Consider the following 18,468-nt stretch of genomic DNA (forward strand, 5'->3'; position numbering starts at 1 on the left):
AGACCTGAGCCCTGGGACACAGCCATGGACTCTCTCCAGGCCGTACACCCTCCCCAGGCTACACCTTTCACTGTGTCATGGCCCCGTCAGAGGACTCATCAGATGAGGACGACTCGGGAGTAACAGCAGCAGACCCAGGAGCAGCAGGAGACACGGAGGAGCCTCCTGAGAATCCAGCTCCTTCTGCCCCTCAGCTGCAGAGCACCCCAGGGACAGCAGAGGCCCTGCAGCCAGACACAGACAGTGAACAGGATACTCCCCCCTCACCTGCAGAACGTAGACAGCAGAAGGTCAGGCAGAAGAGAGGCAGGCCTGTCTCCTTAAGGCCCAAATGCTGAGGGCTCACACCTGCTGTCCATCCTGCTCTTTATAAGGCACACCTTGGCTGCAGCTTGTTGCTGACTGCAACGTCAGGCGTGGCTTTGTGTAGACCTAGTTTCCCTGCAGCATCTCTTTGACTGACCTCCTTGGCAATTGATCCCGGACCTCCATTGACCTCGTTTCTGGACTCCTGACTCGGCAAGTACGCTTCAGACAAGCCTGGCCCTTATCAGCTCCCCTCCTCCTAGACCTGGCAGATTTATGGCCAGACTGCCGGCTAAAGACTTTGCTTCCCTGCCAACCACCCAGGAATTTCAGCCCCCACCGGCACTGCTGACGCAGTGTAGAGCTGACACACTGCACTTGTTTGCTTTATGCCCTCGAGTGTTTTTGCTTGGTTAGAATGCATCCTTATCCTCTGATAATGCCTTTTACTTGTCTGGATGAAGGATAACGAGGGATGTGTGAGTGTGTGTAGAAACTAGCCTACTGCACAAAAGTGAAAATTATATCAAGCAAGGGCCTCCTGCTCCCTTGTGCTCATTCACTAGTGCAAACAATACACTCAACTGGAACTAGCGGAGACAAACAAGTGCTTGGTTCTGGGCCAGAGGACTGCCCCGTAAGCCTTTCTACTCCTTGGAAAGAGTGTAAGTTGGGATGTAAGGTCTCCATTGGAGTTAAAAACCTGTTGGAACAAATCATCTGCTTCATGGCATCTAGCTGGTATACCAACAGACCTGTGTCTCACCATCCTTGTTCTCCATTCCATGGTTCCTGAATTTTCCCCAGCCTGCTTCTTGACTATTCTCACCCTCAAGACACCTTGCAGAATCTGTTTCCTCCCACCCCACCTGTGTGCTTGGTCAAGCCAGGACTGAGTACAAGCCTTTTCCAAGTCAGGTGCGAAAGGTGTATCAAGTGAAATTGCCGTCCTTCAGGGGTTCCTGGGTGACAGGATCTGGAAGATATAGTTCTTCTTTCAAACACAAAGTAATAATTTCCCATAATTCTGTTGATGAAGGTGTCAGAGAAATGAAGAAAAATGGGAGTTGAAATCATTTGGATTCTAGTTGTGTCATTCACTCTGCTTGACACATGCTGTAAGTATAACCTCACACCTAGAGACTCACTGCTGCCCCTTAGCCTACCTTTATTACATTAAATATTTAGCATAATATTTAGGACTTGTCCATCGCATTTTCTGGCATTTCTATTTGAAAGAATTAAGAGAGTAGAACAAAGATTAAAAAGTCCATGCACTAGTGATTAAAGCATCATTTCACTCAGTTTTAAAATTAACTTTGTGATTTGTTGTTTTCTGGACAGTTTGTCAGTAATATTTTATTTCATGATTGGATTGTTGCGTATTATCTCTTAGAAATATTAAGAGTAAAGAAAGGAAGGAACTTGGTTAGGCTAGTATTGTTAATATATTAACAGGACAAGATAATTATGTAGTGAAAATATCTTAGGAGATTCAGAACATTTATATTGAGAGGCACTGGTAGGGAATTCAAACATGATCTAAAGTCAAACATTTTGTTTAGTGGAAACCCATTCTTTAAGAAAAGCTGATAAGTCGATGATAAAGTAGACTTCTGTTCCTTGTTTAAGGGTAATTTCAAAAGATAAGAAATAAGTATATTCTAAATGTTCAAACAGGTTTAATATAATCAGGGAAAGACACATGAAACTCAACAATAGTTGAAAGATTATTTCCAAGTTAGACATTACCTTCAAACCTATCCTGAAAAACATATAGAGGAAATTCAGATACTGTGCCGGATTTCTTATCAGAACATCCTGGCTCTTCAACAGAAGGAAAGCATCAAAATATACCCTGATTGTGTTTTCAAGCTCTCTAAGGTCACTTTGTCTTCTCTCTATTTTCCTCTGGCTCTTTGGGAAATTGTGGGGTGGAGGTTGCCTGAGGGGAGGGGGACTGCTTTTTAGGAAAGTATTAGATTTCTCGACACTCCTAATTTAATTAGTTAATGCTAGTACAGTCCCTGGAACCCATAGTAGACTGGGGTAGTTCTCTTATGGGAAATGCTCACACGTCCTGGCTAACAATTAATTTACAGTTTGCTTAGCTACCAAAGTCTGACTACTTGTGTATAGGGAGCAACTGTGGCAAACAGTGTGAAAAACTTGGCCTACTTCTTGTGTGGAAGTGAGGTGCGGTTACCTGTTCTCGTTGCTGTACCACTGACCATATGGTATTATGAAGTTTTAGGAATGAACTGCTATAGTCTGCCTTAAAAGTTCTGTTAAAGTTGTCAGGCACCTGTTTTGTCAGGGAAGCTGCAAATAAATAGTCCAGGATATTCAGGTGATATCTCTCCATGGGATCTGATTGATAGATGATTGTTCTTGAGAACTGAATCTTCCTAAAGCCTTTTGAATGGTGTAGAAGCTGACTTTCTCCCACTCTCTAGCTACAATTAATGTAATTGAAGTGTCTGTGAAAGGGAACAAAGAACAGACTGCAGATTTCAAGAGGCATAGAGCAAGAGGCCCCAAAAGGATGACTTCTTGCAATCTGTTAGCTGTTTGAACCCTGATTGCTTCTATTGAAAGTTGTGGTGGTGCAGTGGATTTGGCTGCCAGTTAGAGTGTTTCAGCTGTACCTTCACCTATGATCAACCTGTATAAGTGTCATAGGCCTCCAGTGATCTGAAGGAAACCAAGCCTGGGTAACCATTGTGACCATGGAACTTATTACGTGGAGCAATAGGTCGAGTGCAACAGTACTGCAAAAAATCCACCATGATGGGACAAGTAAAGATCTCCATGGTGTAAACGGGGCTGGCTGAACCTACAAAAAGGGAGGGAGAATTGGCATTGTGTTGAATCTTGTGTGTGTGTGTGTGTGTGTGTGAAGCATTATGGGAACACCACATTAAAGTTGGAAAGATTCACTTGCACCACCTACTACAAATCATATTTGCATTGACATTGATTCCATTGAATAGGTTCCCATTAATATGCACTTATACTAACATGGTTAGAGTGTTGGACTACGACCTGGGAGACCAGGGTTCAAATCCCCACACAGCCTTGAAGCTCACTGGGTGACCTTGGGCCAGTCACTGCCTCTCAGCCTCAGAGGGAGGCAATGGTAAACCACCTCTGAATACCGCTTACCATGAAAACCCTATTCATAGGGTTCCCATAAGTCAGGATAGATTGAAGGCAGTCCATAAAATACACATGATAATTTGCACCTTGTAAGTATGGAGCTGCTCCTACTGAAGTGAATAGGGTGGCATGTCTATGCAACATCTCCACAGTGCACTTGGGTTCACAGATTCAGCCTCTGAATATCTATGCACAGACCAATGGAACTCAAGAAAGACCTCTAAACTATCTAATCTATTTAGCTGAGAACACTGAGCCTTATCCTGTTCTATGCATTTACAATTATTAGCCAGAGAATTTGGTCTGTTATCTTCACCTGTTACTTTTCATTTAAACCATCCAATGGACTGACCTTTGATTAAAGGAAATTGGCTAAATATAGCCAATTGTTCTGAATGTGTCATGACTAATGTGTACTTTGATCTGGAGCACAAATATAAATAGCCAGAACAGCAAAGCAGTGCACTTAACGGCAATTGACCAAGACAACATGAGGATTTTTCTTCTCTTGGTAGTCTTTGAGCTTTCTTGGGCTCAGTATAACCCAAATACAAAGCCTGGAAGGACATCAATTGTCCACCTATTTGAATGGCGTTGGGATGACATTGCTCTTGAATGTGAGCGTTATCTAGCACCTAATGGATTTGGCGGAGTTCAGGTAGGTAACCTCTACTGGAAATGTGCTACCTGCTTGTCACAGTTTATTTAGTCCAAAGAGAAACAAGCATTAGCTTCAATATAAATAACAATGGGAAATAATGGATGTTTACAGGAGTGCCCTTGGACCAGTCATTGGAAACAGAGTGAGGCGAGGGGCTGGGAAATAGTTCATATTTCAAGGTCTAATTCAGGAGTATCCAATGTGATGCCCTCTAGATGTTGCTGGACTCCATCTCCCATCATCCCCAGCCAGCATAGCCAATGGTCGACAGTATATGGAGATTTAATTAATATGTTTGAACAAATAAAGCTATTGAGATTTGATGCCAAAGTGACAACTGAAGCTTTTTGACTTGTTCTGAACACGGGGCCAGTTCACATAATCAGCTTGGCATGGTGCAAGTGTGTGTTGTTGGATCTGTGCAAACTGGCAAATGTTAGGCAACATGCTTGCGTTAGCAAGCATGCCACTTGCAATTTAAACAAAGCACGCCACTTGCAATTTACCAAACACCTGGTTAGCTTCTGAAATTCTCTTGTATGGTGGCCCAATAAATGTGTGCAGAGTTGCAAAGGTGTGGAACAGCTGCTTTCCAATTGGCTCACATTGCACTGATTTCCGCAGAAGAGTTTGAATGTGGCAGTTTGACTCTCTGCAGCAAGAGCAGTGTGTGGGATGGGGGTGGGGAGCAGCAGCTGTGCTCTCCTAGCAGTAGTGCTGTATTCACTGGGACAGAAATGGAGCAGGACAAGGCAGCAACGAGGTTGGGGAACCCCTAGGTTGGCAGTGTTGGCGTTTGATAGGTGTATCCACACCTGCAGGATGCCAGCGCTGCCAACTCAAAGCTCCCCTTAACTTGACACTGCCATGTGCCATCTCTCTCCTAGAGAAGACAGCACCATTACCAGGAGGGCACCCTTGCCAATGCTGATCATGTGAACTGGCCCTTAAGCATTAACTCAGACCTCTGGAGGTAAAATGACAGCCCAGTGCATGTTCCATTGCAGAATTTACCCAGAAGACCAACACAGTAATATACAATGTCCTCAAATATCAGCAACTTACCATTTACAGTTTGCTTTCTGTAAACAGAAAGTTCCTGGGCTAAAAAAAGAAGATAAAATCAGCTGAATTGTACATGTGCTAATTTGTCCAAGAGAATAAAACGTGCTAGGGTAATTTTTTTTCCTGATTCAGTAATGTAGGTTTAGGTGTCCAGACAGTTTATTTTTAAAAAACAAAACAAAGGAGCCTAGGATTAAAACAAATCCCAAGAAAACTGTTGACTGTTTGTCACTGGGGTGCTTTTCTTTTTGTCCCAGCCAAAGATAATGTATTTGGGATTTAAAAAATGTCCCACGGTTTCTTCAAACAAAATTGGTCCAGGGACATGGACTTCCTCTGACACCACATCCTTGGTTTGGTTTTGAGACAAAAGTAGCTTGAAGTAGAATAAAACACCCCAAATAACATTGAAGAAAAAGGCCGGGGTTCAAGCTAAGCAAACCACTCCTTCAGTAATGGCATACCAGAACGAAAGTGAAGTCATTTTGCTATGGACTTCATGGTCTTTAATGGCATCACAAATCCTGTGAACTCCAGCAGGAAATGAAACTCCTCCTGACTATGTTGTGCGATTGTCATTTCAACCCAAGCAGAATCCTGCAAGGCCTCTGCTGGCTTCAGGGAGCCCTCCCTGTGGCTGGCTTGCCAACCCCTTTGGATGAAATGGGTGCTGTCAGGAGGTCTGGGACATACATACATTTGTTGTTTCTACATTTTTCCTTTTCAAAAACTCTTTGAGAAAGATTGGGAATGCAAATGCTTTCTGAATTGATCTGAGGAGGAGAGATTACTCAGCACTAATTTTGTATTACCCATACAGACTCTGTCTTATTTATTTTTTATTTTATTTATTTATTTTATTCAGCTTATATCCCGCCCGACTAGCAAACAGCTCTCTGGGCGGCAGCTACAGCTGGTACATGTCAAGAAGGACCATCACCTCTCTACTAAACTGTTGAAATGGTATTCACCATTGTCCTTGCTTTATATCACTCAATTCACAGATCTCTCCTCCAAATGAAAATGTTGTTCTTACCAATCCATGGAGGCCGTGGTGGGAAAGATACCAGCCCATCAGTTATAAGCTGTGTTCACGATCTGGGAATGAGAATGAATTCAAAGACATGGTGACCAGATGCAACAACGTTGGAGTAAGTGATTGGGGAATCCTCTCTTGATCAGTAGCAGGGAATTTCAGACCGAAACAGCTATGGTTCTAGGTCTCCTTTCATCTTCCCTATCCCAAACTAACCAAACCAATGGTGTTGGGGAGAAACTCTGGAGATTTTCGCTATATATAGGGTATCGCAATTTAGCCCTAGATGCTTTTGCAAACATGGGCAAAAGAATTCAGGCCCACCAAAAGCTGTGTGTGTGATCTCCATTCTGAGAAGCCATGGGGAGCCCTAAAGCTACTGAGCATGTTTTCCCATGAATGTTGGGGGCCACGGGAATTGCATTTCTTGCAATTACTTGTCACCTTGCTAACAAGCATGTACAAGCATCTATGGTCAATACTACCGCCTGACTACTGGCAACAGACTCTAGAACCCTGTGTTATATATACAACCTGACCTCAGCTTTTCTGTTCAGGTATTTATTTATGTGGATGCTGTAGTCAACCACATGTGTGGAGCTGCTGCTGGATCTGGCACCCACTCTACTTGTGGAAGCTATTTTGATACAGGGACGCGAGATTTTCCTGCTGTCCCATACTCTGCCTGGGATTTCAATGATGGGAAATGCAAAACAGCAAGTGGAGACATTGAAAATTACAATGATCCTTACCAGGTAAACCTTTTGAATTCATTTTTCTTCCCTTGTGTATTTCTTCTTTATTATACAGCCACTAGAGTGGCTGTATACTATAGTCAGCATATATTTTTCACATTTCGCAATGTTAAATTGAAAATACCCCCCATGCCATTCTGATGCTTCCCATAAGCTCATTTCAAAACAAAACCCCACAAAACTTATAGTCCTGAACTCAGAAACGCTGGCTTAAGAACCCTCTCAATTTCCATCACCGTATGCTCAGAGGAACATGTTACCAAATTCTTGCAAGCTACACAGGAAGTGCATTGGACTGTGAAAGACCAACCCAAATTGTATTTGCATTTCGACAGATTTATACTGCAGTCCAATATCTTCCAATACGGAATGCATTCTACCAGCTCCGGCTGGTAGCCCAACTACGACCCTATCTGAGCAAGGAGCATCTTGCCTCAGTTATCCATGCTATGGTAACCTCTAGATTGGACTACTGTAATGCACTCTACGTGGGGCTACCTATGAAGACGGTTCGGAAACTTCAGCTAGTGCAAAATGCTGCGGTCAGAGTTCTCACTGGGACAAAGAAATTTGACCATATAACACCTGTCCTGGCGCAGCTGCACTGGCTACCGATATGTTTCCGGGCCAGATTCAAAGTGTTGGTTCTTACCTATAAAGCCCTAAACGGCATTGGACCGCAATACCTGATGGAGCGCCTCTCTCGCTATGTACCTACCCGTTCACTACGCTCGACGTCGAAGGCCCTTCTCCGGGTCCCAACCCATAAAGAGGCCCGGAGATCAACAACTAGATCTAGGGCCTTCTCGGTGGTGGCCCCCGAACTATGGTATGCCCTCCCAGACGAGATACGCCTGGCGCCTTCTCTGTTATCTTTTCGGCGCCAGGTAAAAACTTACCTTTTCGCCCAGGCTTTTTAAATTTTGTAAATTTTTAAATATTTTAATTTAACATTCTAAACTTAATATGATCTTAATTTATAAATCTCAATGGCAATTTTATTAATGTTTTATAATTGTACTATATATATATATTTTTCCACACTTGCTCATATTTTAATTGTGATTTTATTTGTTGTACACCGCCCTGAGAGCTTTCTGCTATAGGGCGGTCTAGAAATGTAATTAAATAAATAAATAATAAATAAATCTCAGAGAGGAGGTCAGGTCTCCTGCTCCCCTGGTGCATTCACTATAGCTGCCCAATTTCCCTGCTTTTTAAAGTTTGATAGAAATATCTGTTGACTATAGGTACATTCTTAAACTGTATGTTTTTTTGCCTATTAGTGAAACATTTATTGTTTTAGGTTGGTTTAAATGGCAAAAATAAACTTGTTCCAGGTAGCCTAACAAGGGCATTGGGGGGGGGGGAGAGACAGCTGTCACCGTGGGTACAACCATCTTATCTTTGTACAATTATGTAATGTTAGGACATAGAGTCACTCCAGGAGCCACTGCACTCCTACTAATTGTAAAATGTTAAAGGAAGAAAGAGGCAGCCCTTGTACATACTTCCAAAAAAACAAAACCTGGGCAGGGGTGGTAGGATTTCCCTGAAAAATTCCCCCAGAAATGGAACAAAATGGAGTCAATTTTGAAAAAAAGAAATACTGACATGGGACAGGAACTTGTATTTATTTCAGTGGAGTCCTGTCATGAAAATTGACATTCCCAGCTGCCCTTATTTCCAGTGGGTCTTCAGATAAGTTTCCATTGTTTTCTGTGGGCATTCTTGTCATTTGTTTTATTATGTCTTCAATCTGTGCGGTGCTCTGTACAATACATTTTGGAGGGGGCAATGTGAAAAGGGCACATGAAGGAGGGGGAAAGTTGAATTTACTGAGAAGACACAGTATGGGTGGGCTAGGTTGGCATAGGAGTAAAGGGACCCATATCCTCATGTTGAAGAAAGAAGCCAAGTGAACCAGAAAAGGGCACTTTACTAGTGGATTTCCCTGGTGGGGAATTCATGAGAGCTGGTGGGGAACCTCTTCACTACTTTATATGCTCTAAATGCCCTGCAATGGGGGTTGGTAATTCAACAATATCACTGCATCAGATATATGATGCTGAGCTACAGTGGAATTATCTGCCCTCAGAGAAAGCACTCTCCTAAAAGTCAGTCACAGAGAACACAGGTGGTGGCATTCACATGCAGATAAATTGTTAGGCCTGTTTTATATTCTAAAGCACGAGTAGCTAACCTGTGACCCTGCCAGTGTTGCTGGACTATAGCTCCCATAATCCCCGACTATGGGCCATTGCTAACTGGGATAATGTGAGTTGGAGTTCAGCAACATCTTGTGGGCAACCCATTAGTCATCCCAACTCTAAAAGTAAACCTTGTGAGGTGTTTACTGTGCCTTCTGTTTTAATTCAGGAAACAGTGTGCCTCAGCTATCAGGACTTTAGGAGATACTAGTCTACTCCATAGTGGCTCCTCATGGTCTTGGTAGGGGTATTTCCCAGTGTTACTCCATGAGGTCCTTAAGTGTGGTTGCTGGGGACTAGACCTGGGACTTACTTCATGCACAGCATGTGCTGTGTCATTGAGCTATGATGTCTTTGGGGTATGAAAAAGGGGATTTGATTTCTCAAAATAAACTTTTCAAACAGGTTCGTGACTGTCGCCTCGTTAGTCTTCTTGATCTTGCTCTAGAAAAGGACTATGTGCGCTCCAAAGTTGCAGAATATATGAACCATCTGATTGACATTGGAGTAGCAGGATTTCGAATTGATGCTTCCAAGCATATGTGGCCTGGGGACATGAAAGCATTTTTAGATAAGCTAAAAAATCTGAGCACTGAATGGTTTCCTAAAGGGACAAGACCTTTCATTTTCCAAGAGGTACTCTGTCTGTTTGTCTGTCTGTTTGTTTGTCTGTTATGCTGACGATAAGCATTAAGCGCATGTAAGGCTAGTTTGTGAGGATGATAAGGGCAGACATTTGTTGTGGCTCCAAGGCCAGCTAAAAACCCACCACCCCAAATGGGCTGCCACCATTTTGCATTGAGCAAGAAAGTAGAGGCAACAGGTGACAACTCATTTGGCCCTATGATTAGACTTTAAAGTACAGTGTTTCCAGACTATCACTATTTTCAGATGGAATTCAATCACATACCAGCAAATCCAGGTTGCACAATTATAGTCGATTGGGAGGTCTTGTGCAACACACCCACTTCCTTAAAAGATTGGAATTTATAAGGAAAGTGATAGGAAAATGCACTGAAAAGTGAGAGATAATGCTTGCTTGGTTGCAACACCATCTAACTTCTCTGCAAACACATGAGAATGAATACTCATCAAATAGCCAACATTATCTAATCTCCCGGCAAACAAATCAGGACAAATGCTCAATCTGCTGTTGCTTAATCATTTTACTGAGTTGCTACTTTTTCAGCTGTTTCCTTTTTGTTGCTTTCAAAAAAAATGTAAATGTCCTTGAGTGCTCTTGTAAGCAGAAAGACAGGTAAAAGTCTAACAAGTAAGTAGATTAGATAGGTGTACTTGCCCTTGTGTCAAAATAATGGGACCTGAGATGTCTACTGATGAGTCAGAGGGTTCATCCAGACCATCATCCAAATCATACTAAAAATCCATTTTTTCCTTATTGGAATTGTCAGTTGGTAGTCCAAACCTGATTGCTTTGCACTTTCTTTGTACTCAGATCAAACCTTTTTCCTCATCCACACTTGTAGGCATGCCCTTTTATGTTTACAAATTCCCCCTCACTCCTCCTCATTTTGTTGTATTGCCGATTGGCTTGGATCAGAAGGGAGAGGGGTGTGGAAGCCAATAGGAACCTTACAGAAGCAGGAGGTGTGGAAGAGGGTGGAGTTAGAACCACTCACATAGGAAATGCAAGTCAAAGCAACCAGCCTCCCTCCTCAGCAACTATTTGTAATTGCTGTTTCTCTCCTTTTTGGTGTATACTTGATAATAGAGACTCAAGATCAAGGGAGGAGAAAGTGTGGGAAGGCAGTGATTGAACAATCACGTCATATGGCCAAGTGTGACTTAATGGAGGCAAAAGGGGTTTATATTACAGATTATACAAATGTATGGATGAGCCCACAGGGTGTGAGGAGCCTCCAACAAAGGCATTTTTCTTGCTTGATAGTAACATTGCAATGTTATCGCTTTATACCCTTTCATCATTTACATTGTTGTTAGGGATGCTTGTGGAATTCGATTTCTGTAAATTCTAAAGTGAACTGACCTGATCTGCATCTCGTGTACTAATGGACAGATTATAACATAATGATCCTTTTGGATTTTGAACTTCTCCAAATTTTATGATACAGTTCTGTGCTCAAAAAGCATAGCAAAATGCATTAAAAAGTACATTTTGAAAACAAAATATGTTTAGATATGCATACCTTGAGATGATATATGTCTATAAATATTGTTTTGTGATAAAATACATATTAAATATGAATGGGGGGGTTAAAAAAAACTTCCCAAATTAATGTGAAATTGGGACTTAAATGGGACTTCTGAATGGACATGTAAAATTGACTTGAAATAGACTGGTCTGTCCATCCCCTGTTTGGTTTGCTTCTTGCCTGCAAGATCTCCTGGCAAAGGGGCACCCGCTTCCTTTGCTCCCACTGTTTGCCTGTAGCACAGAGCCACTTCCTATGCACATACATACGACTTCATTAGTCAACACTTGCTGGCTCCCAGCTGGATGTATGAACTGATTCCACTGAAAAGAATTTTCTTAAAGATCATATACAGTGATTCAATGATGTCTCAGTCACCCTATTATTATTATTGCCCACCCTTCATCCTGAGGCCTCAGAATGGGTTACAATAGTCATTAAAAACAATGAAAAACAACTTAAAATCACAACATCATAAAAAATATACATCTCAGGTGTCAAAGAGGTATGTCACATGCAAGTCATCACTTGAGCCTTCTTTATGCGTTCAAAATAACACATGTAGGCATCAAATATGTAGGGGAAGTAGCTCCACCCCAGTGTCTCCCTCCCACCCCCATGTGCTTGGCATGCCTACTCCACCCCAGCCTTCCTGCATTTAGTGGGGCTTCTAAGCACATTCAGCCAATCACACTTAGAAGCCCTTTTGGACCATCCCCTCTCTCATGGAAAGGTTGAGGATAGATCAGGCAGGGATGACGACGGTGGAAGCAGTAGTAACAAATGTGTATCTACTCTCTCTACATACTGATGTTCAAATAAGACATGACTAGGCCTTTGAATGGAATATCAGCCTTTCCCAACCTTTTGGGTCCCCAGATGTTGGGACCCAGAATGGCCAATAGTCAGGAACTATAGTCCAGCAACATCTGGGGACTCAAAAGGTTGGGAAAGGTTGTGGTATATTATATATGACCCAGGCAATGTTAAAGCTGGATGTGTAGTTTAGCCTTTAGCCAAAGAGCTGCCACATTTACAGCAATATGTGGAGAATCCCGCTCCACACACTGAAATAAAGTATCGTTGAGTCCTTTCACTGTTTCTATATCCACAGACAACTTTTCCCATGCAGAGAGGATTTCAAAAGGTTTTTTTTAACTCTTTTGTTTTTCACTGAGAGGTTATTATATCATAATAGCTTTTCTTTTTCTCACCAGGTGATTGATTTGGGTGGAGAAGGGATTACAGCCAGTGACTACTTTGGAAATGGCCGAGTAACGGAATTCAAATATAGTGCAAAACTAGGGACAGTCATTCGCAAGTGGAATGGAGAAAAGATGGCTTATTTAAAGTAATTTTATTTTTTAAAAATAAACATCTCAAGTTTAAATTCTTGCATATTCTGAAATATAATGTTTGGCTAATTTGACCCTTTCTCTGTTTTGTTCAGGAACTGGGGAGAAGGCTGGAGTTTTATGCCTTCTGACAAAGCCCTTGTCTTTGTAGACAACCATGATAACCAGAGGGGGCATGGTGCTGGTGGATCTTCCATTTTGACTTTCTGGGATCCCAGGTGAGGAACATTTTAGAACTAGAAGCCTGACTTCTCCTCCCCTCCCCGCAAACTGAAAGAAATACAAAATCTTGAGTTCTGGTTCACCCTTTCTTTTTTCTTTTTTAAAACAGGCTCTATAAAATGGGAGTTGGCTTCATGCTTGCTCATCCATATGGTTTTACACGTGTGATGTCAAGTTTCCGCTGGCCGAGGTATTTTGAGAATGGAAAGGTCAGTTTCCTTGTCTGACAGGAAAAAGCCTGAGTAAATTGGTTATAGGAATTATTCATTTAGTTGAAGAAGATTTGTAACCCACCTTTCCACACCTTCAAGGAGGCCCACAATCTTTATACAGGCATTCATTTCAGTTTTCCATAAATGACTGGGGGGGGAGAGAGAGAGGTTTTTTTAGGGGGAGGGATAAAGTCACAAAAGAAAAGCTCTGCTGCCAAAGGCCCATCAAGTCAGCACCCTGTTCTCACAGTGGTCACCCAGATGCCTTTTGGAAGCCTGCAAGCAGGACCTCAGTGCAACAACACTCTCCCCACTTGTGTTCCCCAGGAGCTGGTATTCAAAGGCATACTGGCCTCTGACATTGGAGGCAGAACATAGTCACTGTGGCTAGTGATAGTGTTAGCATTGATAGTCCAGGAAGGTTCATATGTTTTAAGGCGACTTACCTGGGAATAAGCCCCACTGAATTCATTAGGACTTAGTTTTGCGTAGACATGGTTAGGATTGTGCTGTTAAAATACAGCAGTTGCTTTTCGAGTGTAACTTCACTTTTGTTGTGGTTGTTTCATAATATGTGGGGCCCTGAAGAGCAATTGTATGTGGTCTGAAGAACAGTTGTGGGTGTGGGTGTGCTCTGTTTGTCCTAAATGTATCTCTGAGTTTACAGTCTCAGACCTAATGTTGTTTATTTAACTTGAATGACATGAAAAATCTAGGTGCTGATTCTGCTCTTGAGGCTCATAGGATCATTAACTTTTGGTTTGCTCCATAGTTCCGACAATCCTTCACATCTTGGAGCCACCAGTCTCTACTGTCTCTGATGTCAGTGGGGCAGTGAATCCGCTCTGGAGTTTAGTCCAAACTTTCAAGGAGCTGTCCAAGCTGCCATACCTTTATAAGGAATAGATTTCAGCACTATGGACAGCTCCATGTGTGTGGTCTGCACACAGCAGAAGAACAAGGAAGGTGTTAGAGGAGACTGTACTGTTTAAGGCCATAAGTGAGAAGGATGCAGTTTTGAATGCTCCCCTACATAAAATAACCTACCTGAAATTAAAACAAAAAATGAATCAAACCAATCCAAAACCGTAGCACATTATTGATAGGAGTTATGGCTAAGACTACTCCTTGCAGTGCTAGCTTTCTACTTGAGAAATATAAAGCAGTATTCAGTCTGCAGTGGGATCATCCATTCCACCATCTCACAACTCTAGTATCTCTTCTCATCTTGCATGTATAGATTTTATTTATTTATTTATTAAATTTATATACCGCCCGACTAGCAATAGCTCTCTGGGCGGTGAACATAGAGCAGGACTTAGCCTTCCAGTATACTCATGAAATGTTCTCAAGAAGATTGATTAGTTTATATGTTCCAAGAAATATATTCTGTTGTTATTTTTCACCTCTGGTCTAATATTTATGTTTTATCAATTTGTTAACAACCAGGACATTAATGACTGGGTTGGACCTCCAAGCAATAGCAATGGGTCAATTAAATCTGTTACAATTAATCCAGACACTACCTGTGGCAATGACTGGGTCTGTGAACATCGATGGCGTCAAATAAGGTTGGAAAGTGCAATTTTTTAATGGCTACAATCCAGCACAGAGATTAGCCCATTTTCAGTCACCTTAATCATGCCTAATACTTTACTGGATTCTAGTCAATTATACTCTTATTCTACAGTGTGTTAGTTACCATTCCACCCAATTTTTCCCTCCAAAGGAACATGGTTATTTTTCGCAATGTTGTGGATGGACAGCCATTTACCAATTGGTGGGACAATTACAGCAATCAAGTGGCATTTGGCCGTGGCAACAAAGGATTCATTGTCTTTAATAATGATGACTGGTAAGTAGGAAGAGATTTTTTCATATATTTCAACCACAGCAGTCTACCTGGGACTTGGAGTTATGCAGCATCTAGCATAATAGTTACCAGCCCTGCACAGCAATGACAGAACTTTCCATAGAAGAATAGAAGCAGTAGGTATCTGAGCATCGTCAGTTCCATACTTAGGGTATGGGCACACTAATTGCTTCAAAGCCAGTGAGAATGGTTTTTCTGACTACATTTTGAAGTGATTCTGCCCTCGGCTGGACACACCTCCCTTCCCCACTGCTGACTTTAGACCTTTCAGGAATGCCTACAGCAAAGCAAAATGTTGGGCCAATCACTGTCTCTGCCTGAGCCTACAGCAAAACATTTCCATTGGCCATACCTGGAAGACAGTCGGGTTGACCTACCAATCAGTTGCAAAATCTGCCTGAAGCTAGATTTTTGAAAAATACACTCAGGCTGATCTGACCAGGTTTTAGAGTAAAACGTTTGACTAGCACTGTGTGCCCCCATTTCAGAAAAGAGAAGTGGAGATGCACTGGAACTGACACAACAGTAAGTCTGTCTCTATCTAGAAAGGACAGGATATGGTCAAATGCTTTCATAAACTGAAACCTCTCCTTGATATTGGGCATTGCATAGACGAATGGTCACCTTGGGCCCATTAAGATAGCTTAGCATGTTAAGACTGATGATAAAGGATAACTATTTACATTATCATTATATTAAACTCTCTTTTAAAAATAGGAACTTATCTGAAACTTTGCAAACCGGCCTTCCAGCAGGCACTTACTGTGATGTCATTTCTGGGCAGAAGGAAGGCAATGTCTGCAGTGGAATTAAAATCCAAGTCAATGGTGATGGCACTGCTTATTTTCAGATCAGCAACTATGCTGAAGACCCCTTTGTTGCAATTCATGTCGGTGCTAAATTATAGCTCACGGAAGAGGAACCTTCAGTTTTGCTCTCCTAAACCATTTCTGAGTGAGACAGAATCGTTTTGGAATCTGTCCAAAGAATAAATGGTTGCAATGCTCGAATGTATTTGCTGTTTTTTTTGCTGATGAAATAGTATTTGTCACAAACATATTTTTTAGTCCCCATTTCTCTGAAAACAGCCTCCACGTGGCCATTCTTTAAAACAGAGCCAAAATGTATAGAGTGGTTGCCATGTGGATTATGCCAATACCACATATTATAGTCATCAAATGGTGACGGCGCTAAGCAGAGGCTGTTTCAAGAAGCCTCCACAGTGGAACCAGAATGTGTAGACTGGCCTTGTGTCTACTTCTCCTTTCAGGCCACACAGGTCACACCCGACCCCATACATTTAAAGCATGTGGCTTCCTCTAAAGAATCTTGAGTACAGTACTGTAGTTTACCTCTCACAGAACTATAATTCCCAGCACTCCTAACAAGCTACAGTTCCCAGGAATCTTTGGGGGAAGCCACATGCTTTAAATGTATGGTGACCTCAGTCTCATCTTCCATCTTCCCACTTGCCCTATCCAGGCATCTCCCTCATGCCATTAACAATTCGGTGGAGGATGAAAGTGGGACCGCATCTGCATCTCCACCGGCCACCTGCCCTTGTGCATCGGCTCTTCCTGTGAGGTACAACCCAGTGCAACGGATGGGAGAGCCAGATTGGGGAGCCCTGTTCTCGCCTTCCACCATGCGATTGATTAATCATGCCCAAATAATGTCTTATGTTTCATTTCTTTCCATCTCTGCACTTTATACCATCTTGCTACTTGTTCCAGAAAGAGCCCCCCTCTTCCATACACCATCTTGCTTTTCTCCTTCAAAACCCTCTTCAATACCCACTAACTTTACAAAGGTTTTGCTACACCATTCTAGCTTTACTGTACTCGTCACAGGCAAAACCAGCTTTAACCAGCGCTATCATGCATGGGTAGAGAATAGACGATGATGATGATTAGATTTGTATCCTGCCCTTTCTCCTAGTAGGAGCCCATGAAGAATGAAGGCAGGATTGATGTCTTGTGGCAACAGTATATTTTAAAGTGTTGGCCATGGGGTGGTAGGAGGCGGGGGAAAGGCAGTCTTTTGGGCCACCACCTCAGTCAGCAAAATGTGCTGATTGCACCACCAATGATTGTCTTTTCATTCTCACCTGCCATCTGCATTTCTCACCCCAGTCTTGTTGAAGTGATGAAAACTCTGTAAGCTCTATAACCCTATATAACCTTTAACATTTCATAGATGAAAACAGTGATGCTCTTGTACCATGCCTATCCTTGAGCCAACACTCCCCATTGCACATTCCATCTTGAATGCATTTGCTCTTCAATGCACTGCTTGAAAAGCCACAGTAGTGTTGTTCTGCTGGTTCAATAATATGGCAGGAAAGTGTAGTTGCTGTGCAACTGGTTATCAACAGTTCAAAATGAGGCTCACCAGTGTGTGAGATGGCCGATGCCGTGGCACTTTAACGTTTACATGCACGCAGTTACACGAGTCCTGATGTCAGGGGATTAACTTGTTGGGCAGGTGCTGGGGGCTCAGAAGAGCCCACTGCCAACTTGACCCTGCTGATCCATTTGGACCACCATCCAGTGCTGGGTGTCCCTGTCACCCTCATTACTGATTCTCAGAACAGTTTCCAGAGATTAGTATGGTGATGCAAACACCTGAACACTACTTGAGTGTAGAACCTTTCCAGATATATGTGTGCTTTGGGCAGTGGCTGGGGGGAAGGCGGGGGATTGTATAATCTGACATGTAGAGTATATGCTCCAACTGTCCATATCTATCCTACTGATTTATTGGTTTTTGCCTTCAGGGATACCTTCTTAAAATTTCGCTAGTGTCAGTAGCTAGCATTGGCATTCTTCAAAGTTCAGCTTCTTCCTCTGAATCTCTAGAAATTAAATCAGGAGGGGGCGATGCATGTTGTACAATGCATGCATATGTAAATCAGGGCCAGCCCCAGACATTAATAGGTTCTCAGCATAGTACCGTTGCTGGGCTCCCATTAGACACCAGCTTAGGCTCCCACCCAGTGCTGCTTTGTCTCCGGGTACCACCACCACAGTGAGTCACTCTCACCCCAGACCTGTTTCCTGGGTGGGCAGTGGCTGCTGCTTGGCATTGCTGCTGCTGGTGCTTTTGAATGGGAGCCTAGATAGCAACCAGCTAGGATCCATAGCAACCGTCCACCATGTTAATTAACCAAATTGCAATGCCCAGGCCAATGTCAACTGAGCACTGGCTCAGCTCCCATTCAAAAGTGTTCCGCTCACCAGGGAAAGGCATCTGGGGTTGGTGAGGTGAGATGAAGTGAATGACAGGTGCCATTAATTACAAGGGGCAACAGCCCCTTTCCTTACCTACCACAATATTATTTTTATTGTCACTTGTGTTGGAGATTCCCAGGAATTAATATACTTGCTTGCCAGAAAAACTTCAGCTGTAGAAGTTATGTTATAATTTATTTCCACGCCTTT

At 42.6% G+C, this 18,468-nt stretch overlaps 1 protein-coding gene across 1 annotated transcript; it reads left to right on the plus strand.

Annotated features, from left to right (window-relative positions):
* The first annotated feature begins 3,916 nt into the window (after window positions 1-3,916).
* On the plus strand, window positions 3,917-16,038 carry LOC133387946 (pancreatic alpha-amylase). Its single transcript, XM_061633864.1, has 10 exons — window positions 3,917-4,123; window positions 6,196-6,342; window positions 6,785-6,982; window positions 9,598-9,828; window positions 12,584-12,717; window positions 12,817-12,939; window positions 13,053-13,152; window positions 14,605-14,726; window positions 14,885-15,010; window positions 15,746-16,038. The coding sequence occupies exons 1-10, from the start codon at window positions 3,956-3,958 to the stop codon at window positions 15,933-15,935; spliced, it is 1,539 nt and encodes a 512-aa protein (XP_061489848.1). The 5' UTR covers window positions 3,917-3,955; the 3' UTR covers window positions 15,936-16,038.
* The last annotated feature ends 2,430 nt before the right edge of the window (window positions 16,039-18,468 follow it).

The sequence above is a fragment of the Rhineura floridana genome, chromosome 6 (assembly GCF_030035675.1).
Source record: "Rhineura floridana isolate rRhiFlo1 chromosome 6, rRhiFlo1.hap2, whole genome shotgun sequence".
NCBI classification, from domain to species: domain Eukaryota; kingdom Metazoa; phylum Chordata; class Lepidosauria; order Squamata; family Rhineuridae; genus Rhineura; species Rhineura floridana.